The 27,858-nt window shown below is 43.9% G+C and overlaps 1 protein-coding gene across 1 annotated transcript in view; it reads right to left on the reverse strand.

The window, feature by feature from the left end:
• The window catches only part of MEGF11 (multiple EGF like domains 11), a 277,439-nt gene extending 249,982 nt beyond the window's left edge, over window positions 1-27,457 (reverse strand). Inside the window, exons 1-5 of the mRNA XM_043523817.1 lie at window positions 27,331-27,457; window positions 15,752-15,858; window positions 9,549-9,672; window positions 5,819-5,920; window positions 4,050-4,150 (exon numbers count right to left, since the gene is read on the reverse strand). Of these exons, the coding sequence (XP_043379752.1) occupies window positions 4,050-4,150; window positions 5,819-5,920; window positions 9,549-9,664 (319 nt within the window). The 5' untranslated portion in view covers window positions 9,665-9,672; window positions 15,752-15,858; window positions 27,331-27,457. The remainder of the gene's footprint in view (window positions 1-4,049; window positions 4,151-5,818; window positions 5,921-9,548; window positions 9,673-15,751; window positions 15,859-27,330) is intronic.
• Between the last annotated feature and the right edge of the window lie 401 nt (window positions 27,458-27,858).

The raw sequence follows: 27,858 nt of genomic DNA on the forward strand, positions 1-27,858 counted from the left end.
AGTGATCAGAGCAGGAGCAAGAAACTGAAGCCAGGGGTCACAGCCAGTAATCAGAGCCAAAGGGTCTGAGCCAGAGTCAGGAACCAAAGCCAGGATTCCAGTAGGGAAGCAGGGCTGGAACAGACTGGGCAGGTGCAGGGCTGGAAGAAGGCTGGGAACAAAGCAGGCACAGAAGAAATCGTAGCTGTGGGCATAAGCATTGAGCAACCAGAGATTAGTTGCGGCCGTTGGGCTTAAGAGACTTGCTGACTTCCTCCGGTGAATCAGGCAGGCCCTGCTGTGCTCATAGGCTGCCCCCAGACCTGGCAAGCGCAGCTCCGCTTCCTCCGTCTGATGGGGACGTCATTCTTCATTTGCTCGAAAGAGAATTCAAAGGTTGCGACTTGAGCTGGCAACTGACAGAACCACAAACATCCTCATGTGCCTCAACGGACCGTGATGGAGCACCACTCTGGCTGACAGTAGAGATTCCACCAGTGAAATCCACAGTTTCTCTATCAAGACTGCTAGGAAGGGGGCCAATCAGTCGTAATACTGACAATAGTTTTGTAACACAAATAATTGCCCATGGGAGGCAAGCTGAGATCACCTAGCTTCATCCCAGAGAGCACCACCACGACACAACCAGTTTCAGACACAACTGACCTGGGTCAGGTTTGAACCAACAACCTCGAGCTAAAGAACTCCATTTGCCATTATCGAACCTCTGAGCCATCCAGTCACATTGCATAGGGATAGATATGAGAAAGTGAATGGAAACAGAATACTAGCCTTGAAAATTAAAAATAAAAAGCCATCTGGTAATTGAAATACTCCATGACCCAAAATATGAAGAAAAAGTGAATTTCCATCCTCCTGTCTCCTTTGACTTTTTTTCCTGCCAAGGATCAATATACAAGGGTTGGGGTGGTGGGGAGAATATGGTGCTTTCTGCCTTCCCCTACACTTTTCTAATGCCTGGATCTCTGCCCCTTGTGCTACCTAGGACAAATTTCTCCTGTGGATGCTTTATATAAATCTGATCTGCAAGAAGAGATTAAAAGGGACAGACTGAAGAAAGCACTGGTCTCCCAGACAAAAAGCAGTCCATTTAGTGAATTAGGAGTTCTTTCCACCTGCTGCACTTTTTAAAGGGAAATCCTCAATTACACTCTGCTCAAAGGGCAAAACAACAAAAGACCCATGTAACGTTCTTTTTTAAAGCAGTAGGAAGCATTCAAAGCTGCTTCATTTACCACAGATGCTAATCTAGTTGGTACAATTTAAAAATCCTTCCTGAAGGGCATTTGAACCCTTGTTGTTTTAAAAAAAGATTCTGTAGTTTATGCACTTGCTTCGCCAAAAGCTTCCCTTAGCAAACAAAGTATACTAAATCATAGTTGCTCTAATCTACTACCTGGAGGATGCAGTTTGTCTTCAGAGGCAGCTCAGTGGAAAGCTCTGTCACGTATAAATATATGTAGAGAGGGGGAAATCATTTTGTACAACTCCCAGACTGGTAGGGACCATTTTTAAGACACCAATGGGGGAAAAAAGTGTGCACTTTTCATGTCTGATTGTTTTGTTTTTTAATCTTGCCTAGTGAGGCAATAAAAGCAAATGCCACAAAGACAAACTCCTCCCTCAAAGTTAAATTCCCAAAGCTATATGGTAAGATGCTGAAGTAGGTTAATTCTCTAGCCTTTCACCTCTGGACGTGAGTCGCATCCATCTTAGGTCACCAATAAAATGAGATTGATGGGCTCAATGTACTTCCTAATAAACATTGCTCCATAATGGAAAAGCAGCGCTCTGCTCAGTACAATTCAGCCCCAATGGCACTCTGTTGAAAAATTACCAGTATTTAACTAGCGAGGGGTCATATAAGTTGTAACCAAACGATTCGGCCAGAGTTTCGTGAGCAGGAATGTCACACAGCAGCTGCCGATGTTAGTCCAACTCCTTAGCAACAAGGTCAATCCTTTGATTTATTGTATCCCAAATTCATCACTAACAAAATGATCCCAGCCACAGAGGCCAGCTTGCACTCCTGCTGAAGGCAATGGGAGTTTTCTTGGGGACTTCAAGGAGCTAAAGATGAGAACCTAGCAGAGACAGGACACTGAATTAGCAATTAGTGTTACACTGCACTCCGAACTGTTCTATGCATTTTACAGACATGTAAAAAGACTGGTCCCTGTCCCGAAGAGATCTCACTCCAACTAGACAATGCAGAACTGGGCGGACTTACAATTCAAAAAAGAAAAGTATCTGACCCCCTGCCTATCTGCCACTTTTCATAGTGCATCATCATCACTGACATGAGAAGGGTGAAAAAAGGCACCACAGAACGAAAGGCAGAGCCAAGCATCTCTGGATTACTTGAGTAGCTAAGACTAAGCAAGCTAGATTATATCAGTGCTAATTCACACTGGAAATACCAACACAACAGGTGAGAAAAAAAAATCTGACATTCCTCTTTAAAGGGACAACAAACAAGAGGGGAAAAGGATCAAATAACAAAAAAGCCTTCTCTCCTGCTTTTAATCCAAGAAAGAGCCAGAAATAGAGAGTTTAACTCAGCCTTCAGCAGCCTAAGCATGTCATTGTTAATTACAAAGCTATTTAACTTTTGCAAGAAATAAAGGCTGCTATTAATGAAAGAAGACCCAATTAGCCTTTAATCTACACACTGTTTTTTAATCAAACTTTCTTTTGATCATCATACACACTGTGGGATATAGTCTCCCCTCGCCACATGCCATTGACTCCCACTAATCCTAATGAAATAGATTTTAAAGGACTGGCTGAGTGAAGCAATGTGGAGATGCATCTCTTCTGCAGTGGCTGAAGCTTCATTTCCCCAGTGGGACCCGGGATCTGTGTCGTTTGGAGGCTGAATCCAGTCTCCAAACTATTCCCCCTCCTCTCATTAAGGCAGCATTGGAAGGGAATTCAATGAGATGAATTTCTCAGTGACCCCTGATCTCTTCTTGGGAATTCTGCCATGGGAGGGAGCAGGATACTTTACACCTCTAGGAGAGCGATGGTCCAGTGACAGTAGCAGGGTAGTGATCACCATGTTAAAAAAAAAAAAAAAAAACCAACAGAAAGTGGCAGGATGGTTAAAGACAAAGACGGGGTCGTGGATGAGACAGGGAAGAGATGGGAAGGACCTAAATTGTCTTCAGTGTTGAAAAGGGTGTATTTTGCACTTCAGGGAAACCAATGCACATAAATGAATGAGAGCTATTCCTTGGTAAAACATAGTGAAGACCGGGCACTTCAGTTTTAATGTGAGATAAACTCACTGAGATTAACCGCTGGAAGGTGTATAGAGCTGTATACCTCCTGGTAAAACTGATGTGCCTGGACTTCTGTGTTTTTACCTTGGGATAGCTCAGATGGATTCATGCACATTAGTTACTCTGAAATTTTAAAAAATACAGCTTTTTTTACAGTGAAAATAAAGACCACAGTCTGCTCCAGCTAAGTCACTCTCCTAGAACGAGAGGGGAATTCCTTTTGGTGGGTTCTGTGATGACTGCAGTTAAGGATCAGTGAAGAACCTGATCTTTAGAGTGGAAATAGCTCTTGAAAATGAATATGGACAAAACCAGTGTGGGACATGACACATTACAAAGAGAAAGAACCAGGTAGACAAACGTTATACCAGAAAGATACACTGTGCTATCATGCCCTGATATTTTGGATGGAAACCTCAGAGTATTACTATTTTTTAAAGTAATGTGGCAAACATCTGGCACCTAACACTAATGCAAACTATCTGAGATTTAGGCATGTACTTAAAGTTAAGTGTGTGCTGAAGTACTGTCCTGAACTGGAATGATTTCCTGAATCAGGGCCTCAGACTGTAAAGATCTGACCTTCAGAGATGCTGTCAGATGCCACAATTCTAACTGAAGTTGGAGGAGCAGTGGATGCTCAGTAGCTCTGAAATCAGCCCTCAATCTTATTGATTACTATTGCATTAGCATCTTTGATTTTTCTCCACCTTCTGGGTGAAGATATTTTTAATTGTAATGTATGAATCCAAATGGTATACATACGTATGCAGAAGTCTCCACTTTCATAATATCCAGGGCAGCACTGAGATCTTCGCCGATACATTGTTCTTAGTCCTCTTCGATATGCTGTTTTATAACTTATTCTAAATTGCAAGACAGAAAGCCATTTGACAGTATTGGAAATCAATGCCTACGGTTGGAATTATATTTGTGTTAAATTATAGCAAGGAGAGCATTCAATAATTACTTTAAAATGCATGAAGGCTTTTGATATTAAAAAACACCATTAAAAAAATCAATATGTATTTTGAAACTTGCAATAGAACATGTATTATAAACACAGTATTCGCAACTATCAGTCTACATAGCCCTTCTTGGTACTACTATCTGAGAACATTGTCACAGAACTAAAGAGAGGTCAAGCAGCTTTTTCAAGAATAACCATTCTTCTGTGTTTCAGCAAGGTCAGCTATCAGCGATGGGATCAACACAATCTTCTATGGAAACTACCTTTTCAGTATGCCACACAAGGATCTATTGTGAGGCAAGCTGTATCTCTAGTTCGTTACAGTAGATGGGGAAATTAACCCCCAAAGTGTATTGTCTCCACTCGGTAATTATTCCCAGACTTCACTCCCTTGCAAGATGGCGTAACACTGCAATCAAGAAAGCACCGTAAGGCAGCTTTCCCGATCAGCAGCCCCTAATGCAAAAAAAAAAAAAAAAAAAAAAAAGCCACAATAGGAGTTTTAGCTTTGTCCATGCAGCAGAGAGGACAATACTTTGGAAAATGTACTTTGGCTCTGCCTTTGATGTTCTTTCTATTCAACAAGTCAACCCCACCTAGTCTGCTATACTCCAACCAAAACAATAGTCTTGGCATGAGCAGTTCAACTTCTGTGGCCAATTCTGGGCAGCAGACCACAGAAACTAAAATGGAGTTCCAAACCTACAAGGTGTTGAGCGCCCTCAGTTGCCACTGAGTCAATGGGAATCGAGACCAATTAGTAGCTGCTGGCAGGAGGAGACCCCACAAGAGAATCAATTGAGCTGGGTGTTTATTTAAATGGCTTTCTACTGGGAGCCAAGCTGCCAATAGCTGATTTCACACCACCCAGGAGAATCTGATCAGATGGCAACACCTTTCACTCCATGCTAGAGATGGAGATGGGCCCCAAACTCCAAATTTATGGGAACTTCAGCTTCAGATTTGGCTGCAAACTTTGTAGCTTGGTCCCATTTCTAGTCATCACCAACCTGACCCACATTCAAACGAACAGTCTAAAAGAGAAAGAAAGACTCTGTGATACATTCCAAGCCATTTGGTCCCATCTTGCACTAGGCAATCGAACTACTTTATGTAGCTCAGTGGTTCTCAAACTTTTGTACTGGTGACGCCTTTCACACAGCAAGCCTCTGAGTGCGACCCCCCTTATAAATGAAGAACACTTTTTTATATATTTAACACCATTATAAATGCTGGAGGCAAAGCGGGGTTTGGGGTGGAGGCTGACAGCTCGCGACCCCCCATGTAATAACCTTGCAACCCTCTGAGGGCTCCCAGTCTGAGAGCCCCTGATGTAGCTGGATCAAAGTGCAGGAGAAAGTCACTGTCCCTCTCCTGGTTTCCTAGATTGCCCTGAACTCTGGATTTCTCAGTGCAAAGTCTTCTGAAATACATATCAGTCAGGCGGATTTTGTTGCAGAAAAGCCTGTGTTTCCTTTGGTATCAGGAAGGTAACACAAAGGTGTGGGTATACGAGGAGATGAAAAGGCAAAGTAGATTAAAATATCTTGGCAACAGCACTTACCGATGTCTAGTGCACTTGAACCAGTTCAGTATATCAGTACATCTCGTATAATAGATCTGATCGAAAGGATGAGCATAAGATTCCTGCACTGTCACGGCATAGCTAGGAACAGACAATGAAAGAGAGGGAAAGGCAGTTCTTTACAACGTGAAAGAAAAACTCTGCTTCCTTGACCTGCGCCCACACCTAATTCCAGCCTGAGAAATAACTAAATCGACAGCCTTGGGAACTATGGGCCTGATCCAAAGCCCAAAGACATCGACCTCCTTTTCCTCCCCACTTTCACCTAGAGGCAGAATCCCTCCTAGAGCTTCTGCTCCCAGCTCGGACCATTGCATATAAGGCACAACTTAGACATTTATGGAGTATTTCCAACTGATTTAAAAATCCACTTCTTTCGGAGTTAAGAATAAATGTTCCCCAAAAATGCATTATGTGTTTTAAAAGCTGGGAAGGGCAACAGGTAAACACTTTACTTTTTCTAAAACAAAACTTATGCAGAGCAAAATGGTTTGGCTTAGAAGATCTAAAAAAATGCTCCATGTCTTTAAATCATATCAGGGGTCTTCCTATTAGGACTGTTAATTTTTGCTTGCATACCAAAATGCTAATGTGAGCACATACTAACCTAATGCTGCTGAGTTTTACCACCATGGTGGGATTCTTACATTTCATTTTATGATGAAGGAGCATCATTACTTCAACAAATATTGGGAGCACCAATCAAACTGGGGATAATTTATAAAGGGTCTCAAGGGTGTTTATTTTTAAACTGCACAAATTTAATCCTATGTAATTTGTAGCAGAAATAACCTGGGAACTAATTGCAGATCATAAAATTATGAGTTAAGTGCTGTCTGGGCATGGTAAGGTTTTGAGATTTGGACAGAATGTGATATTATCTTTTACAGACCTGAACAGATTGCAATGTGCAGAAATTGGGTAAACTGGTTAAAAATTACAAAGACCGAAGACATTGGTAAGATGTCAGCAGTCATCCTCCATCCCTACATATTACTTATTTTGTGCAACAGGTACTACTTTACTATTATTAATTATATTTATTTAGTTGAGGCTGGTATTTTCAAGAGTTTAAGTGACTTAGAAGCACAAATCCCATTGATGCGGGAGTGAGAGGTATGGCAATTTCCGACAGCATCCTTGAAGAACCTTACTGAATTAACTTTTAAGTATCTTTGGAGTCCATTGTATTAAATGCAAAGGTTATGTATTATTGTGGGCTGGGACTGCATGCAACTTCTCTAGCAGGGCAGATGGGATTTGAACCCTGGGAAATGCTATAAACTTGAAAGAACTACACTGAACAATGGGCCAGACAAAAATGGACTTTTGGGACCAACAGTGTCCAATGTTAGCCTGGGGAATCTCTAGGGCGAGGTGAATGCAAATTTCCCACCTCTAGTAATGCAAAAACCCAGCCTTTGGAAGCTGCACCCTAAGGAGAGGGCCACTGTCAGTCCTATAACCTGATTACCTATAATCTGAAGATTAAAGGCCAAGATGTGTAAAGGAAAGACTAACCTATTCATGGGTGTGCCTGGTCTGAGCTAAAGCTGTTACCAACTTATAACAACGGAAAGAACCCTTGGTGGGGTGTGAAGGACGGACGCCGACCAGAGCCCTTGTTGGAGTTGGGGTGATCTCTGGTAAGCTTATCAGCATGTGTGTAGGTTCTTTTATTGTTTTCAGTACGTTTTCTCTGAAAGGCTTTCACCTTAAGAATAAAGGTACTTGCTTATAAAGAGCCATGTGGTAACTTTTAACGGCTGGCAATTCCAGCTGTTCATAAGCCTTTGCAGAGAAAGCAAAGTGCAGACTCTTCAGGCAGTCTGACTTGCTGGGGACAACTCACTGTAAGCAGGGAACTTGGCAGCCTGGAAAAATCCCAGTCAGAAGGGGGGGGGAAGACGTGGGTTTCTACCCAAGATAGGTGACAGCTGAGGAATTGGGAGCCTAGGGTTGGGTGTCCTTAAGGGAACAGGGAGAGGAAATACTGGGGCAGTTTGTTGAATTGTGACACAGTGCTCCTAGATCACTTAAATGCTTTCAAAAATTCTACCCATAGCCTCCTAGGTGCGTGTGTTGCCAGACAGACAAACACAAAGCTGAGAATCATGCACCCTAAGGGCCTGATCCTGCACAGATCTTCCCTGCACCCTGGCTTTGCTCACTGCAGAACCTGGACCTATGAGCTAAATCCTGCAAGCCCTTAATTAAATCAGTGGTCTTGATCACGCAAGCAATCCCACTGTACTCAATGGGACTGCTTGCATGATTAAAGGCTTCAGAACTGCACTCTTAATAACCAACAATGTCAAAATATTTTCCTGGAGAGTTGACTCCCATTGAAGTCAGTTGATTGGGCGATTAATACATTGATCTACCGGTCGTATTTCCCTTCTACCTGGGCAGCCCGGGTTTCCACAAGACAATCACTTTTGTTCTCTGTATAACAACTTGCTGGAGGTTTTTGTTGGTGGTGGGCTTTTTATTTACATTGCTCGTTATTAATGTAAAGCAATAACATTCATGAATCTTTATTATTATTTTATGATCTTATTGGTTACCCAGCCTTACACCAACTTAATCTTTTTCGGTTGATTTATTAACATCTAAGTAACACAGTCATCTTGGTCAGTACAAACAATCAATTTCGCTATTTAATTTTTGTTTCTCCTTCACTGGGCCTCTAGGTTGCTGACTCTCTTCACACAAAATCAATATTTTATTCCTGTGCTCTGAATGCATCTCCCCTCACCAGGACTGCAAAATACCATTTCTGCACATGAACCTGCTTCTCTTTGCAGCTGCATTTGTCCTGTAAGCCACTTCATGCTCTAACAAAAACCTCCAAAAATCAAACCATAATGAACTTCAGAAATGCCACTGTGCGACATATGCATATTTACTCTGGTTACAGGATCCATGCTTGCTGTAGTATAAGCTACGGAGAAATGTTAGGGCCCCATTCACTCCTACGTTGGAATAACACACGTAACTGGGATGGAAGCTCCCTGAGTTAAACCTAAAAGTGCAGCAACTTTAGTATCTGTGGTCTCTGCAAATGGACCCCTGCATCCATATGGAGCCCCACTAAAGGCAAAAGGGCTCCATGCAGACACAAGAGCCCACCTGCACAGACCCAGTTATGGGATGAGAGCCTATCACGAAAACAAAGATGGGTTGTGAGCAAAATTATCCTAATTCACAATTGGGGTCTCTAGCGCACAGAGCTCTCTAGTCTAGAGGTCTGTGTTGCATATTCCGCCTTCGTCTCACATGCAGAACTTTCACTGATGTCGATGGGAATTCCGCAGGTGAAACCAAGAAGTTCAGAATGCTCAATACAAACCTGCACGTTGTACCAACAAAGAATCAATACTTAGTGCCAACGCTGGCAAGCACTGCGCTCAGCCACCTGCCTGGAAATCTGCACCCCGTAATTGAAGAGGGAGAGAGACTGAAACCCTGAATGCACGGAGAGAAGATAAGTAGTATGGTACTATGTTCCCTCATGCATAGCCCTGGCGCTGATTATTTTGGATGGTCTGAATCCAGACAGGTGCTCACTCATGTTGCCTCTGCAGCATAGATCAGTGTCTGTTCATGCAGGGTGGTGACAGAATTTGACTCCAGGTGATAATTCTGCCTTTACAGTGAACAAATCTGAACTGGCTATCTAACAAAGAAGACACTGCTTATACATTACCTTTCCCAGTGACTACAAACATTGGGATCATCTGGATTTAAGGACAGAGTCGTTTTCAGCAAGAAAGACAGGGTAAGCACTTTTAGAATCCACCACAACTGTATGCAGACCACCATCCTTGTTTCTAGAAGAAGAGAACAAAACAATGTTCGTTAATAGATCTGTATGAAAGAACATCTGCTTAATATTTCCCAACGCTAGGCCTGAACTTCAGCACAAACTCATTTTGATCCCCTTCCTCACACTCACAATGAACTGTAAACACTATTTCTAAGTGACAGTTATTTATCATCATGGTGTGAACAGAAAGGTTTATGAGTAGAAATATTAATAAATAAAATACTGACATCATAATAAAGTCAGTAAGTGGCCTATGCCTTATATTTTGCTACAATCTAGACGAGTCAATATTCAGAACTGAGCAATCAGGGATGTATTTACTGGAGAGCTCTGGAAAAAAACAGATGAGACTCAAATAATTTCTTAAAGAAACTATATTAACATGCTTATAACTCAAACTAATTTACAGATTTACTAGAAAATTCTCAGAAAATTTATCCTCTAATCAGAGCCATTGCCGTAAATCTGTGCGGGATACATTTTATTATTCATATATGTTTGAAGAGGATTTAACTTCTGCTTTAAGTGAAAATCTCAACACAACCTTAATAGTGGGGCTGATACCTGCAAAAAGGCAATCAGTCCACCATTAAGGATGCAGTGAGGAGGCATGTCCTAAAGTTATGAATCTAAGCAGATTTCAGTAGGTTTGAGCTTAAATTTGAGGGTGAAGCTACCCAAGATATCAATACCCATGATTTTCCCTAAGAACATTTTTGATACCGAAGATCATTAAGGCTGCTTTCACAAATAAAGTAAATAATTGAGCCATTAAAATAATCTATACTCCTATCAGCCCAGGGGTGAAACCCACTCCCATTAATTTTAATGGGATTTACATGTATCAGAGTAGACTAGATCTCAAAGACATATGCTTATTACATGACTGAGGGAAAATCAATTCACTTTTCAGCTTTATTTAAGAGGCGTCCATTTAGAGTGACAGAGGTCAGCTGATTGCACCATGTCCTGCTAATGATGAAATAAATGATAGCCATGTTGAACATCTGCAGTAGAAACGCCAGAACTCATTTGGTTTGGATTCTTCGCCACCTAATCGATGTTATAAGGATATTTGTACTGATGAAGATTTATACATAGATCAATATAAATTGAATACACTGTATCTGTCAGTGTTGTGGTCACGGAGGTTAACTGAAAATCACCTAGGGCCAAATTCCTCTTATCTTATTCATGAGAGCAGCTTTCAAAGAGACTACGAAAATGAGCAAGCGAAATAGGATACGATTCCATAGGCTCCGCGGTAACCTCTTCACACTCCTTGCATCAACTGTCTCAACCCCGACAGGCCTGGGAAAAGGCTTTGCAGACCTCTTCTTTACATCGAGGCTACATACTTCAATCTCGAGACCAGAGTGGCACTACTAATCTAGACTTCTCAAAACGACTATCAATGGAAAGCTGGGATGGAAAACTTGGGGCTAATATGTCACACTGCATCCAACGATGCAGTCTCTTAAGGAAATAAAGTATTAAAACTCAGTGAACAATAAAATTCCAATTTCCATTTCAGGCATTTAACATAAATATGTCCTCCTCTAATACAGCACTGTAACCAACATGGTTCCATAACTTAACCTCAGACACTTCCAGCAGGCTTCCCCTAGCAACAGAACAGATCTCCCTTCTGCTATCTACAAAACACATGGCTCTCATTACATTACCTCACTGCAGAGACTGGCATAAAGACCACATTAAGGGGTTGATCCTGCCCAGCACAGATGTTGTGTTGAGCATATAAGCACAAAGTAAAATGAACAAGAGAGGGATAAGCAGGGAAAGCTGATCCCATATTGGGGCCTGATCCAGAGCCCAGAGAACAAGATGGAAAGAATCCCATTGATTTCAGTGGGCTTGGGATCAGGCCCTTGCTGTGAGGCTCCAAAGCTATTCCTGTCTGGTCGCTCTAGTAAAGAGAGGAACACATAGCAAAGTCATCATGCTAACGAGTGAAGAATGCACTTAAGCCTGTCTCTGTTCAGGCTTGCCCATTTCCCACCCACACCTGCTCCAAAGCTTATTGAAATCCATGGAAAGACTCTCCTGTCCTGCACTCAGGAGATGAAGGGAGCTGGTCATGAGAAGATCTCAGTCTTACTTCCTCAGTGCAGAGTGTTTAACCAGAACTGCCTCCACACCCTGCCTGGCCATGGAGGAAAACACCATTGAACTCCCAGCTGCTCACCTGCAAGGGCTTGTACAATAAAGGCCTACCCATGCCAGAGTTTAAAAGTTTGCTGAGAGCAGCTTAACATTTCTTCCTAGAGAACAGTATGTCATCTTGAAACGTAATGTGCCTCAGAAATGCACAATGTAATATAAGGGTGCTTCTTTAACAAGAATATTTACAAAGATGCACCCAGTATATTGCACTGATTAGCTACCATTTGAATAATTCTCAAGAACAGAGGACAGGCTCTAGTGATCACTATTTTTATCGGTTGCAATTTACCCCATGTAGATTTGCTTTGGCTTTGATAAAAAGTAATGTTGTATAAAGAGTTTTAAAGGAAAGACAAGGTCTAAACAAAAGAAACAGTCAAAGGAAGTACAGAGCAAACCCACTGAAGTAAAGGCAATCTTCCAGGGGATTTTTTAAATTTTTTATTTTTAATCAACACACAATTTTTCCCCAGTTTGCTAGATTCTCAGCAACACTAAAGTATGCGTTTCTCATTAAATTAATGAGGGACAGAAGAATAATCTTCTCTCATCTATCCACAACAGCTGTGTTAAATCCAGTAACTCTCCTAATGCTCAGTTAGATTCCTAAAGTGATAAAATGCCAATGGTTTTTTTAACTCAAACAAATACCTAAATTATCACTACTTGTAATGCAAAATAGCACTTGGAACAAGGAGGGATTTTAGAATGTATTGCAAGAAAGATTCAAAACACGTTTCTGAACTTTTAATACTGTTTTATTATTTGTTTATAAATACACTGCTTTCTGCAAGGAATTTCCCCAACCTTTTAAATCAGATTATAGATCAGAAATGTGCAACTCTCCAAATACAGCAGAATCCTCATTTATCCAGAGTGGCTCTTACCCTAATGTTTATGAAATATTTTACTTTCATCCCACTGGATAGAAAAGATCTCTCTCTAAGGCCAGATTTTTATTCTAATTCTTGTAATATAAACTCTCTAAAATTAGGATCACATATATTAAAAACTATCACCCAAACAGAACTAAGACAACGACCTGCTATGCTATGCTATGCTTTTTAACTATATTTTCATTGTTCAGTATAATATACGCCACATCCTTGTGCTCCTTTAATGCCGTGGATACACTGCTTAAGGAGGATGCGACACCTTTCTAAGGGAAAGGAGCACACTGACCACAATTTTATTAAAGACATAACTAATCGATATGAGTGTAGACAGTACTCACAGCAAAGGGCAAGTGCAGCCAGGCTCCTAACTGTTGGCAGCTCCTTGAGCTTAATGAGAAAGTGCAGGGACTTCTCATGGTTCGTAGACGGACCCAGACTACTAGTCTGCACAGCCCTGGCCATCTGACCCAGACCAGCATGTCTGACAATGCCCTACAGCTACAGCAGACACCAGGCCAAAACCTGGCAGCCCGTAAAGTGGGTTTTTTGAGGTAACCCATCCCCCAACAGACTAAGGGCCAGACTGAAAGGTATTTAGGTGCCTAGTGGGATTTACAAAAGCACATAAGTCCCACTGATTTCAGGTCCTTTTGTAAACCCCGCTCTGCACCTTTAAGGATCTAAGTACCTTCGTATGTCTGGCCCTACCTTCCCCACCTGCAGAATGACCAAAGGCAGTAAGAACTGAGGGCAGGAACATGACTATTAAGCCATAGGCTGTGTTGAGGCACTTGCGTTGTAGGGAGCCCTTCATTGCTGGAGGGAAGAGGGAGCACTGATGCAGGAAGCAGTTTCTCCCTCTCCACTCTTCTGGCGGATGCAGGTGAGCCCTTGTGCTGCATCTCCCCTTGTGCTTTGGGAGTCCGAGGACTGGCCTGGTATCTGGCCTTGGTGCTGCATGCAAGCCTGAGCAAAATCTGACCTTCAGAAACTAGTCCTCTTGTGAAGGCTAACTGCCCTCAGCCTGAGAGAAGACAAAGCTGTGATCTTTGTCATGCAGGGTGGTAGAAATGAAACCATCTCACCAGGCTGCCCATGCACTCCAGGAAATGCAGTGGGTTATTGCCGGTCGCCACTCATATCAGCATCCCAAATACATCAGACGCCAGACAGAGCCCTAAAGCCACAGCTAAGAACCTCAGTCTGGTCCAGCTCAAAGCAGGGAGAATGAGGAACAACAGGGAGAGAATTTCAACAAGGGAGGGAATTTCAAAGATTCCCATTTGTGCCTTTCCAAATCTCCCCCCTCAAGGCTCAGTCCTACAAGCCAGCCAATCAGTGGGTTCTTTGGTTGCACTCCTGGCCCACAATCAGATGGCCCACCATCAGGGACGGCTGTGACTGGCTGGCCAACATGGAGCCCCAGAGGCTTGCTCTGGGAGTTGAAGGTGCTCAAGGCTCAGCATGATCTGGCAAAATAGGGGTCCTTGCTGTCCAAAAGGTTCATGGTGTAATTTTTCCCATGGTGTTGCTCTCTGTTAATCCCAATGGATTGAGTCATGTGTCTGTTACACATCAAGCCATTTTCACATACCAGGCTCTTTTTAGAATTAATTTAATGATCTAAGCTATAGTCCCGACACAGGACTATTCATCCTGCACCCTGAAACCCACTCCGCTGGTTTCATCATAGCAGAATGGTAATGCATTCTCACTGTTAAATCACTAATCTTAGCTACAGAAAACCTACTAAGTGGCAAACCATTGATTTATTTGTCTGAGAGTTCGTTTTGCAAAATGCTTCGTTGGTGAAACGTGGTTGGTTTTGCAGAGACTGAAAGATGCAGATAATCATTTAAATTGAATGAAGTGTCACATGAACACAGATAAAAACAGATTGTTTCCCCCTAACCCTCAGTATATGTAACATGAGCAGAGACCACACAGCACCTAGCAGGATCAGGGCCAACAAGCAGAGAACCCCTGGTGTGTAGAGCACAGACGTAGCAGAAATGTTCCCTTTTCAAAGGTGCTGGGCACTGTAAAGCTTCAGACTCACCCCTGCAGCACCTCCTGCTGGTCATTTGGGAATTAACTCCTTCCAGCACAGAGCACCCTCTGCAGGCCAGTGATCTGCACAACTCTGGCCCCTGTATCCCTCACAGACCCTGGTGCCCCTTTCTCTGGGGTTCTACCCCCTGGCAGTACCCCCACACTCTGCCTCTGGGTCTCCCCATCCTGGGGAACCCCCAACCCACTATCCCCACCTTGCCTCAGTCTGGGCTACTGCCAATCATCACCAAGCCTCTGCTCCCTGGGGCAAACTGCAGTGTAAAGGCCACTCATCATAGGCAAGGGGGTTCGGACCTGTTGCCTTCCTCTGCCTCCCAGTACCTCTATGGGCCTTGCCAGCCTGGAGCAGCCACGCTCAGCCTGCTCCTTCCCCAGCACTGCACCACCCTCAGTACCGTGTCAGGCAGGCAGGCCCCACTCTCTCCCAGCCTGGAGAGAGACTCCTTGGGCCTCTGGCTCACAGCCTTTTTATACAGGCCAGCTAGGGCCTGACTGGGGCGTGGCCCAGCTGCAGCTGCTTCCCCAATCAGCCATCCCCAGCCACAGCCCTCTCCAGGGCTGCTTTTACCCCTTCTATTTTAGGAGTGGGGTAGCCACCCCGCTACAGGCACCCATACATCCCATTGATTTCAGTAACGTTTGGGGTTCTCCAGTACTTGTGAAAGTCAGGACACTTGTATTTTAAGGGAGAGGATTTTAAAAGCACCCAGAACTCAAAATGACCTTTCAATGGGATTTGATGCTCCTAAATCTCCAGGTGCTTTTTAAACTCTCTCCCTTAGGTGCTTAAATGTAGATTCAGGAAACTAACCTAAGCTATGTTTTTGACATAGACGTCCACAGATTCCATCCAATGCAGTGAACAAAAAGATATTTCTTCCTCTAAAAACCCTATAGCAAAGCAGAAGCATCTGTGTTACACTGCCTTACCTCAGTGTGTTGAAAATTCCTCCTGGATCCTGTGTCTACAGACTATCAGGGCTTTAAGGAACGCACGCTGCATCGGCAGAGCTGGGCTCTTCAAAGTTCGTTGGGCACTGCAAACAGTCAAGAGGTACAAAAACAGGTCAATAAAGAGTGGTAGGGGGAGCAGAAGTGGCGTAAGGTTGAAATGGGAGAAACAAGCATACATAAGCAAAAATCAGAATAGGAAAATCAATATGCACTGGGTTAAAGGTACTGTGGTGTTTACTCACAAATGTATGTGAGCAGTTTTGCAAGACACAACAGAACTATCCATTTCAATTAAGGCAGATGAGGAATTAGACAGACACCATTGAGCTAAGTATGAAAAGTGACTGCGTGTTTGTTGATCATACCATTTTACTGTCAAAGAAGAATCAAGATTCCTACAGACAGAACCCAGCCCTTTCTCCCCATCTGAGGTTTCTGTGCTTGTTTAAGCAAGGGACCACTTCAACAGACATTTGGCTCCACACTAGACCTTGTTAAAAACAGGCTGTTACAAAAGCGAAGCTTGGCCACGGGTTTCAAAACCGACTAGCAAGTTTGTGGTTACCAACTTGAGACACCATAAGGGGGGGCTGATATTCAGACATTGCTGAGCGCTCAGCACTCGCTTCAAGGTTTCTCTGGTTGACCGACCAAAATTTGGGGGACTCAAAATCACTAGCCATGTTTGAAAATCTTGGCCAAGACCCATAGAAATGTTTCCATGATTTGTTTTTAAACTCCCCTGAAAAGTAGTTTTTAAAAATAGGTAAACTTTTACTGGAAATGTCTGTCACCCAACATTAAAACACTGATTACCTGAAACCAACTCGATTGATTCTCATTGTCCAGGCTTTGATAAGTGCAAATGATAAAGCCATCAGTATAAACACTGGATTTGGGCATTGGATTTCTGAATTACTCCTGTATTTATTATCTAAGGTGTTAATAGGAATACAGAACAAGGAAATGTTTCTGCTAACGATCGAAGACGTTTCGCTTAAACCTCTGGAATTCATTGCCATTCCAGTTTTGCTACTGAGGGCAAGTTATGATCAGCACATAACGGGTATGAAAGAGTTCAGCTCTCATTTGCACTGCAAAAATAATGCTTTCTGTCATAATCCATCTCCTCCCTTATTCCCTGCAGTCACAACCAGGCCCTAGTGTAGGTTAGAGCAGCCATGGGGCTCCCTTAACTTGTGCTTTCTGCCTATGACGTCAAGGGGGCAATCCAGCAGCTGGAAATAGCTGGGGTACAGGAATGTCCCTCACCTCTGCAAAAAGCCCTAATATGATTCGTTCACTGGGGGCGCCTGCGCAAAGTGACCTAGACCAGATCTGAATTAGCATAAAAGAGCCATAGAGTAACCATGAACGGGACCTATTTTGCCTACAGGAGCAGAAGGGAGGGAGAGCCAACACACACCCCACACACCATTGTGCAGGGCTAGCTCGTTCCCAAGCCCTGCACAGAACTAGCAGTCTGCCCTTGTGTCCAGCACCAGAATTGCTCTCTCCTTATACACAAGTACAAAATCTGTCCTTCCAACCATAGAGATGTCCCAGCAACAACAGGAAACATATGTTTTCAGGATAAATCATTTTATCAACTACACAAAAAGTTACACACAAGAGCCATGAACCCCTGCTGTTTTATGGCAGGAGCAAAAGTGAATGGCAGGAATGAAACACCACTTAAACAAGGATCAGGTGACATTTTAGATAATTGATAAAGAAAAAAAGAAAAAAAAAAGAGATTACTGGGTTCACCCATTTATTGAGAAATCCGGGGGGCCGGGGGGAGAGGGTGAAACCATGTAAAGGGCCAGGTCCTGATTCTCTTGCTCAATTTGAAGAGAATCTACTTCACCAGGACTCCTCCTGGAGCTCAGTGCTGCTCAGCGCGATCACAGGGGTCAGAATCTGCTCTTCGAAGATCGAAGGAAGAAATTCTATTTACCAAGGCCTATTTTTAAAGGGATTCTTTTAGACTGTAGAAAACCCTATAGGAGCCCGAACCATACGGGGGGTTGATTGTATTTAAAGGGTGCCCTGTTGTCATCCCTTAGCACTTTATCTGAGAGATATCAGCTGAGTTTTCCAAAACTGACATGGGGATCAGGATGCCCATTTCTAATGGGAATTGGGCATTCGAATCCATTAAGCAGCTTTGAACTTCTCACCTGTAAAATATTTCAGTGTCAATTTAAACTGTTACCAGGAAGAGTACATGGGCCATACTGCAGACACATCTAAAGGCCAGATTTTTTTTTTTAAATATATAAAGTATTTAGGTCTCCAACTCCCATTAGTTTAAATAGGAATTAGGCACCTAAATTCCTTCAATGAATCTGGCTGTAAAAGCCTAGTTCAGCACTCAGTCGCCCTCTCATTTAGAAAGCTTCCATTGAAATCATTGGGAGCTTGGCTGGATAGAGGACTGTAGGATAAAGCCAATGCCATGGAATGAATCATAACTGAAGAAGTTTCATCAATCTATTGCAGATTATTTTTGGAAATGCATGGAGTTTCTCCAAAGTCCTCAAGGGAGAGCGAGGCCAGAGTGCCACACACAGACTATTATTCATCAGTTTTTTCAATGATCTAGCAGAAAGGAAAGCAAAAGAAATATGTAACTGGTTTTGTTAAGGGCTATGAAAGCCATTCGGCGCAAGGAAGGTTGGGATAGTGGTTAGGGCATTAGTCTAGTACTAAGATGATCTGTGTTCAAATTTCTCCTCTACCCCAGACTTCCAGTGCGCCCTTGGGCAAGTCACTTCAGGGTTGTTGGGCAGATAAATACATTAAAGACTGTGGGGCACTAGGGTAACGAGGTTTAGGCAGATCAAGGTCAATACGCTAGGAAATTGGGACATATCATTTGGGGTCAATACTTCTGATTTTACATCTTTAATGATCTAATTTTAAAAATACAAAAAAATCTTTTCCTTAAATAACTGAGTAATTACAATCAATGGACAGCCCAGCATAGCTATAATGAAAACACTACATCAACAGCACATAAAAATGTCAGCGAACCAGAGCCGAAGTGCAGACAATTGCTGGTTCCCTTTCAGAGAGAGATTAGGTTTTCAAAAATTGGCCCGTCATTTTATTTAGAAATAAAATTAAAATGTTATCTTGTAATTTTGCGCTTGAAATCAACAACTGGCACAAAATGAGCAGTCAGGCCTCTGAATGTTTGGACTTTTAAGTCATTATTCTATAGTCAAGTCCATTGGGACTTTAATGTTCATTCTCGACACGGAGCCCTGATGGTGGATTAGCAGGGGAAAAATAACCCTCACGCACACGGCAAACACTTCAACAGCAATTTCAAAGCCAAAGGGACACTGGCAGGCAAAATCCAGACACCCAGAGGTATCTCCGAAGGGGAAGAAGTCTTGCAGGCTATGGAGCAACTGGCAAGCCCACCCACTGTCTGGTGAAGTCTTTCATGGTCCCAATGCACCCATGTTATGGGGGTGGCAATCCACTGGGTGGATGCTCTGGTCTCAGCCCTCTGCAGCCCATTCTCACCTGCCTACTGTGCACGGCCATGCAAGGAGCTTTGGCGAGTGTATGGAACCCCGGCACTGTCCCGTCCTCTCCCCACTCTAATCCTGCACAGTGGGGCTATACAGACACTGCTGTTTGTCAGGGTGTGTAGCGGGGAGGAGTGACCGCATTGAGATAATGCCACCTGAGCACCCCTCACAACTTTATGTACATTCCCTCCTGTGATTTATATGCTATAAACTAGGATTCAAATAGAGTGAAAGGCAGGTAAGCTGATCCACTGCAGCACTATGTCCTCCAAAACACCCAGGGTTAGTGCTTCGACAGTATCTGGGACTAGAATCTTAATTACATTGTTTGACACCACTCCATGTGCTGACTGTTTTATTTTGTTGGCACCTACAACAGTCCATGAAATAGCCAACCACACCCAAAGTATTAAACTGTTCTTGTAAGGAGTCTTTCTAGTGACACGTACAAACCATCGAAGCTTCGTTCTTTTAGTTTATATGGTTTCTCTCACTAGAACTACAACATTATTTGTCATAGGCGTAGGCAGCATGGGCTTGATTCAGCCTGACTCAGAGACCTGAAGGCCAGAAATAAGCATCGTGATAATTTAGTCCGATCTCAGTGTGGCCTCTGCTTTGGCAACCTGTGATCACTGCAGGTGCCAACAGCAGTAGCTAAGGATGGGGGTTTTCAAAAGTAATCAGCAACAGCCTAACTCTGGTCCAACTGAAGCGCTTTTGAAAAGCTCACCCTACATGATCAGTGACGTAGAGCCTCAAGTCAGCCTTAGATCAAGTGTAGCAACAGCATCCTTCACACTAGAAAGCCACCCAATTGCCTCATTCCTGATACAGGGTGAAATTTAAAAGTTACATGAAAACACTTGCAACCCCTGCTTTATTGGGAACTTCAAACAACACAGACCTTGTATCCCATACATCCTACCACTGCCAGGCTGCAGTATGACTAGGGAAACCACACACTCAGGTCTCGTCTGTGCACAAATGTCTAATTGCTTTGACTATATAGTGGTATAGTTAAAGCTGAGTACCCCATTATGTGAATGCAATTATGCTGATATACAGTTGCTTTATTCTGGGATAGCTCTTCTTGTAGGGAAAGAGGAATATGTTATACTGGTATAAGGCACCTTTAAACAAGTATAACTGCATCCACAGTAGGAGATCATACCAGTGTAATTATTTTGGTTAAAACAAAAAAACAAAACAAAAAAATCACAGCTCTAACAGAAATAATTATACCGGTGCAAAAATACATATGTAGATGTGGCCTGAACTACAAACCCATGTATGGTTCTGCTATGGACAAGATTAGTGACAAGTGACATCGAGACAACTGAATGAAAAATAAGTAACTTCAAATATGTGTAACTGAACAAATACAGCAGCATTCTAACAGAGCACAAAAGTCAAGCAGAAGCCTCTGTTAGGAAGCGTAAAGTTTCCTCTGTGTTTTCATTTGAATACATTGCTGCTATTTATCACCTCTTTTTTGTCTACATTTATCTTGGAGGAAAAATATAATGAACCAAACAACTAAAAAGCCCAAGTCCAATGAACAGTTGAGCAAGTGACAAATTAACTAAATTAGATTGATGGCTGCTGATCCATAGCAGCGCTATCGAATCCTAATGCTACATCTCATTTTTCACCCAAAGGCCCCTCTCTCTTCTATTCCTGAACAGTGCTGTGTCTCAAGAATGATCCGTGAACCTGGAGACATCAACAAGAGTCCAGATTCAGTTTTTCCAGTCTGGTTTCCAAGCTTGCTAACGCCTGTTAGTCTCCAAAGAAATTCCTGAGATTGTAATCCAAATAAAACAAAATTGCTGACAACTGAACTCAGATTTTCATGAAATGCTGCAGTCAGGTCAAAACTGTTACTTTACGTTCCTTCGTACACACTAAGGAAACAATCTCTGTTTCTCCTGCTTCTACACCCTTAATAGAAACCTCACTGGTCTGACAGAGTACGTCTTCATCTGATTCCCTTCTCCGGATCACTGTGTTTCCCTAGCACTCTATCCTCTGTAGTATTCTCAGTGACAGTAGCATTCAGACGTCCTCTTCCAGCATGCAATTTTCCCCTGAGCCTCTAGAAACCTTAATCCAAAGTTTTCCAACTTCATATCCATTAAAGCATTGGCAGGGCAGCCGAGAGAGAAACTTCACTTTAAACAAAAAAAAAAAAAAAATCTGTGTCTGCCAAGTTCTTGCTAAATCTGAGAGGGTTGTTTAATCAATTTCTACATTTCCAGTGGCATGAAAATTAAAGTGTAATGATGGCACTTTAAAAAATTGCCCATTTTCCCTAACACACATGAGGCTACCCAGCTATCGCATTCCTTTGTACTTCCCTATACTCCCTATTGGGGATCCCTGGAATACTGTAGATATTGGAGTAAAGGGATTTGCCCCACAGTGTTAAAGTTGGAAGTCTGAAGTTAGGAGCTTAAATTCATATTTAGGCATCTTCAGGGGTTCTGAGCACTCTAAAATCCCTTTGTCTCCTACGCTCAGCACCTCTGAAAATCAAGCCACTTATTTAGGTGCCTAAATGTGGCTTCAGATGCCTAGTTTTAGGCACCTAACTTTGAGAACGGTGACCTTTGTTATTTAAGGCCTAGGTAATACAACTGGCAAGTTAAGGGCTATCCCCCTAAACGGGCCTAAATCTCAACTACTACAACCCTGAAAGCAAAATACACAGGCCAAATTCAGAGGCCCGGGGCTCCTCTCCCATGGGTGGGGAAAACACACTGAATATCCTAATCAGGCCCTTGTCACCAGATCATGCTTTCAGCCAGGTGGGGATGGCGGCTCACTGATGAAGCACAGAGAAAGGGTTTCAAAACCCACTGAGGCTGGGGAAGAGACGTCTCAAATCCTGCAGCTAGATAGATGGGGCAGTCTGCTCCTCCGTCTGCCTCACAAGCCCAACCTGGCTTTGATAGCATGACTTGTATACACGCCTCTTTGCCACTGGCTCCCCCGGAGCCCCACACAGTGGCTGAGTAGGTCGACCCTTTCAGTGAAGGGGACGCTGACTGTGGAGGAGATAGCGAAGGCTAAAGTAGCGTTAATTTTCAGAGCGGTCTGCAGTTGCTTTTGAGCCCTTCCTCAAGGGAACATGCTGCCCAGTTACTACCTCACCACTGACCCCTCCCACCCCCCCGTTAGTCACACCCTGAATGCCTACAGGACCCAATCATATATTCATACAGAAGGGTTTCCCTGGGCTTGGAGGTAGCTGTGGGTCCTCCGCTTCCATGTTGTGTGGGGCCGGTTTCTGCTCCTTAGCGCCGTGTGCTGGAGAAAGGAGGATCTGGCCAGACGCCCTAGCAGATCCAGGCAGTTGGTTGGCCTCATAGAGCATCCTCACCTTTCCAGGAACCATCATTTAAACTTTCAAAATTTGTTCCAAGGCTTTGAATTGTTATAATAATGAAGCGAGAGACAAAACGAGAACATGACCCCAACCCCTATTTAATTTCACACAACTGTGCTAAGCTCTTCACTCCACTGCCTCTCTGGCCCATTTTATCTATTGTTGATTTCAATTTTTTCCAGGAAATTGTTCATTAAGGGTAAAAGCACCTGGCTTACAGTAACAGGGCACCAGGCAAAAAAAAAATCTGTCATCAGGGATGGGGAAGAACATTCATTAATACATCAGACAGAGCAAACCCATAACGAACCAAGGGACTGCAATGAAATGTCTTAAATATAATGCAGAAGAAGAAGAAGAAGGGCCACATTTTCTACTGGTGTAAATGACACAGTTCTGGTGAAGTCAATGTGTCAATTACACCAGCAGAGAATTTGGACCTAGCAGTTCAGTCTTTGGATGCAGATGGCATGAGGGTCACATGAATTAATTGAAGGGCAAATGCAGATCTCGTTATCTGGCCTCTATAGATGGCTGTGATCCATCTCTCTCCCGGGCCTTGCCCTTTCAAATTTGCTGTCATACACTGTTATTGTTATTTCCAAAGTCGTTACACTGTAATAGAGATAAAAGTGGTGGGCTGGTCCCTGGCTTTGAAGGGAATTTTAGAGCCAACACATATTAAGGTTTCCTGCACAATTGAGAACAAGTACACTTCTCTCTGTGTGTGTATTTGTCCACCTGATCAAGAATGTCACAATAAAAGGCACTATCTTTGACTTCCCCCTCCATAGCTGGCTCTCCCCTCTTCCCACTTGCTTTCAAACACCTGGCACTCAGAGGGAAAGCTCATCAATCGGATTTTCGCCCACCTTTTCTCAACACAAAAGTGTTGGGGCTGGAGAGTTCCATGTGCCCTTTCTGCCCCTTTGCACACTAGGTCAGAATCTGCCCTGTTTGAGGTTAACAGTGAATGTAGCATAAGAGGGCCCCTCGGCACATACCCTCCTACACAAGACCAGCTGGAATAGGAGTTCTCTTATCCCCAAACCAAAGTCACATGATCCAAAACCAAAGTCAGACAATCCAATACCTGTGAGGGAATTTGACAGATCAGGAAACAGAAATGGTTCCCAGACATCCCCAGAAGTTACAAGAATATTGCATCGCAGCCCACTGGTTTAGCCAGGTACTTAAACACATGCCTAACTTCACGCTCCTTGGACTTAATGCCTATTTCCAGCCCTAGGGATGCAAGATGTTTTCTTCAGTTCAGGCAAACCATAGGCCTTGGTTTAAGTTTAAAAACATGCTTAAATTCTGCTGTACCTTCATGTAGGTCACAGCCTTGCAAACACCTGCAGAGTTTATGCACGAGTCCCTTTGAGCTCAGTGGGACTATTCATGTGTATAAGTGCATGCAGGACTGGGGCCATGGTTTAGCCAGCTTGTGCGGACTCGGCAAATCACAATAGAACAATCATGCTCCAGCCTTAGCTTTGTTCTAGTCTTGTCCTAACACTGCTTAACAGAAAACTCCACAGGATGGTGTGGTCCTGCACAGTCACCCAAACAGAAGGGTGTGAAAGTGCTTTTGTTTAGTTACAATGTGCTAGGCCACCAGCATGACACCTTTCTGCATCTCAGCAAGGGAATTCTTTGCCTCTTCTCCATTCTACTGCTATTCCACACAAACTCTTGGGCTTGGGTTGCCATTTCTGGACCTGGGCTGGTCTCAGGCTTCGCTCCCAGTATCTCCGGTATGGAGAGAGCAGGCAATTGTGTTTGAAAGGAATGGGAAATGCTCCTCTCGTTTACTGTGCTGTTCTCAGTGGGACTGCAGGCGCTTCCACACATTTGATTGCAAAGATGGCAAGTAGACAAGTGTAGGGAAGTCATAGAATCTCCTTCACTAGAAGTTTTCAAAAAGAGGCTGGACAGCCATCTGTCTTGGAGGGTTTAGACCAGCGGTGAGCAACCTGCGCAGCCCGTCAGGGTAATCCACTGGTGGGTCGCGAGACAGTTTGTTTTCATTGACCGTCCGCAGCTCCCAGTGGCTGCAGTTCGCCATTCCCAGCCAATGGGAGCTGCAGGAAGCGGCAGCCAGCACGTCCCTGCGGCCCACGCCACTTCCCGCAGCTCCCATTGGCCGGGAACAGCAAACCGCTGCCACTGGGAGCTGTGGGTGGCCGTGCCTGCAGATGGTCAGGATAAACTGTCTCACGGCCCGCCAGCAGATTACCCTGATGGGCCACAGGTCAGCCACCACTGGTTTAGACACAAGTCCTCCATCTTGGCAGGGGGATAGATTAGATGACCCTTGCAGTCCCTCCTAACCCTATGACCCTAAATGTAAGGCTGACCAAAACTCTGCATTAGCAAACTTTCTCCAGCTGGAACGGATTAGTTGGAATCTGCCTAGCTGCTCAGAGCAAAGAGCCCTGTGACTTGCAAAAAGTGATTGAGGATATGTCCCAGGGAGGGAATCACAGCAGTCCAGATCTTAATAGCACGCTCTTACATGTTACTTTTTTGCTCTAAGAAATCTAAAGCCTGTCTTTGCAGATCTAAAGAAGAAGGGACAGAGGTGAACCTCAGACAAAGGAATGTTTTTCAATAACATGCATGCCCCTCTCCTGCACTGACTAGACACTGATCCACAACCTCAACCACTGTTCAGCGCAGGTGTAAGCTTGTGGCCCTGTTTTATTTAACACCTGGCCTGTGGAAATCCTGTATTTTCCATACAAGCTAGTGTTTCCTCTCCATGACCGCACGTGAATGAAGCTCCCCACAGCCCACTTCAAGTGGCATTGCCTTTTGTCAGCCCTGGTTTTATAATGTTCCATTCCCTTGTGCACACTCGGCCAGTTCCCACTTCCCTCCTGTTTTGGGAGAGCCATTTCTCTACCCTGCTAAGCATCCTCCCTCCTCTATGTCCTGCTTCCCCACACAATGCTAGCCAGAGATACTGCTGAATAATCCCATTTAAAATCACCAGCAGATGTCTTTCAGTATTGTTTCTCCACAGAATTCACTTCAGATAATCATCTCCATCAGTGCACTCAACCTTAATTATGCCTGTGTCCAGGAGGACCTAGGTAGCCTCCAGGCTCTTAGTTACAACTTTTAGCCTCTCCTGGGCCTCCAGGTATGCCAGCTGTGTGGTAGGGCAAAGGGTCAAGACCTTCAATGTAGTTGATTACCCCTCTCCCATGACAGAAGCAACACTTCTTCCTGTGTGAAAACGTTTGCAGGTATGAGTTTAAGGTGATCTCACTCAAAGGCAAGATGGGGGGTTTCAGCTATGGGCCTGCCACTCATTCGAGCTTTATTATCCCTTGCTTTATCTGAATAACCAGTTCACTCTTACCAGCCTTAGCCTCCTCTTTTGTCTCGCACCACATGCCATATCAATTTCCATTCCTCAGACACAAAGAACCGTAACTACATCTTGCCTACTCCAAAACCTCAAGAGTGGATGTTTTTTCTAAAAGATCTGCTCTGGGAATCGTTTTGGAGAAGTTCTATGGCCCGTGTGATACAGGAGGACAGACTAGATGATCACAGTGGTCCCTTCTGGCCTTGGAATCTGGGGGCAGGAGCATGCACTATGCCTGCACTTCATTAACCTCTTCCACAATAAAAAAAAAGAGGCTAACAGTCCTCTTGCTAGATAGGGCACCATTAGTAAAACCTCTGGGCATTTCCAGCCAAGTAACCTTTTGTTCTCTCTCATTCCCACCCAATAACATTGAAGTAAAGATGGCTGTAACAAGGTAAGAGACAATACCAAACCCGAAATACACAGCTTGAACTTCCCTAGAAGGCTGGTCCATCCAGGTCTTCACATGACCTGCTGTCCCTTACTGGACATGTGAGTGAAAGCATGTAATGTTTGGCTAGACTTTTGACCTTATCCTTTCTAACTGAACAGTTCTCTAGCCTGCGCTGTCTGAGCGCGCTTTTTCTTCCCCACGCTTTTCCTACGGTGCCTTTTGGATTCATATAGGATGGTCTTGCAGCTAAAGCACAAAAATGGGACAAGAGTTCAGAGTTCTGTTCCCAGCTGAGCAGCAGACCTGATGTGTAAAGCAGAGCCTCAGTTTTCCATGTGCTTTTGTACATGTGCCCAAGTTCTCTCCCTGGGGAGAAGATGAGAGAAAGAATGAACCACATGTGACAGACATTAGTCACATCACTTCATGTGACCACTGGAAAGTGCTCAGATACTTTGGTGATAAAAATGATAAAACATGTATAGAATAGAATAGCATATATTTCACACATGCAAGCTGAGGGCTGCGTATGCATATACCTTAACCTCTCGCTGCCTCTGTTTTCCTATCTGTAAAATGGGGCAAATCCTTCTAAACCTCACAGAGGAGGTTATGAGGCCTCATTAATGTTTGTTAAGCACTATGACAAGATGGCCGATGTTCATATGGTGGGCCCTGCACTTGCCTTGGGGGAGGGGGGGCGCTAAGACACCACCCCCTGCCCCTGGGCACCGAGGGCTCTGCTAGTGGCCCAGGAAGGTGACAGAGGAGGGGAGGGGTCTGGGTTTGCTCCTCACTCTGAGTCCTAGCCCCTCTCAATCCCTGCAGGTTTCTTACCCTCATCCCCCTTAGGTGGGGTTAACCTCGGTCCTTAGATGCTGGGGGGAGGAAGTCTCCTTGTCCTGCTAAGGCAGGGTCTCCCTTACTTCAGTTCTCACAACACAGCTCCAGTCTTCACTCCTTCCTCCTTCTCCTCCGACTGCCTGAAGAAGGGGGTTTTATTAGGTTCCTGACAGGACCCTAATTGACAATAGGTGCTCCAATTAACCTGTAGCAACTCTCCCTAGTCTACAGGGAACCACACTTTAAATAGCTTAGGGCTTACATATTTCCCCTCTACCACTCTACCACTGCTCCCTAGCCCTCCTGTATCACAGCACTTTGAAGAGAAACAAATTCTATCTAAACACAAATTCACTGGCAGACCCGGGAATAGAACACTGGAGTTCCTGGGTCCCAGAGCAATGCTCAGTCCACTAGATCTCTACCTGACAGGAGGGTACAGTGGTACCCTAACTCTGCATTTCCATGCTTTCTAATATTTGGGTTATTTTCAGTTTAACGCTAGCTTTTAAAATCCTGCCT

The sequence above is a fragment of the Chelonia mydas genome, chromosome 10 (genome assembly GCF_015237465.2).
Source record: "Chelonia mydas isolate rCheMyd1 chromosome 10, rCheMyd1.pri.v2, whole genome shotgun sequence".
NCBI classification, from domain to species: domain Eukaryota; kingdom Metazoa; phylum Chordata; order Testudines; family Cheloniidae; genus Chelonia; species Chelonia mydas.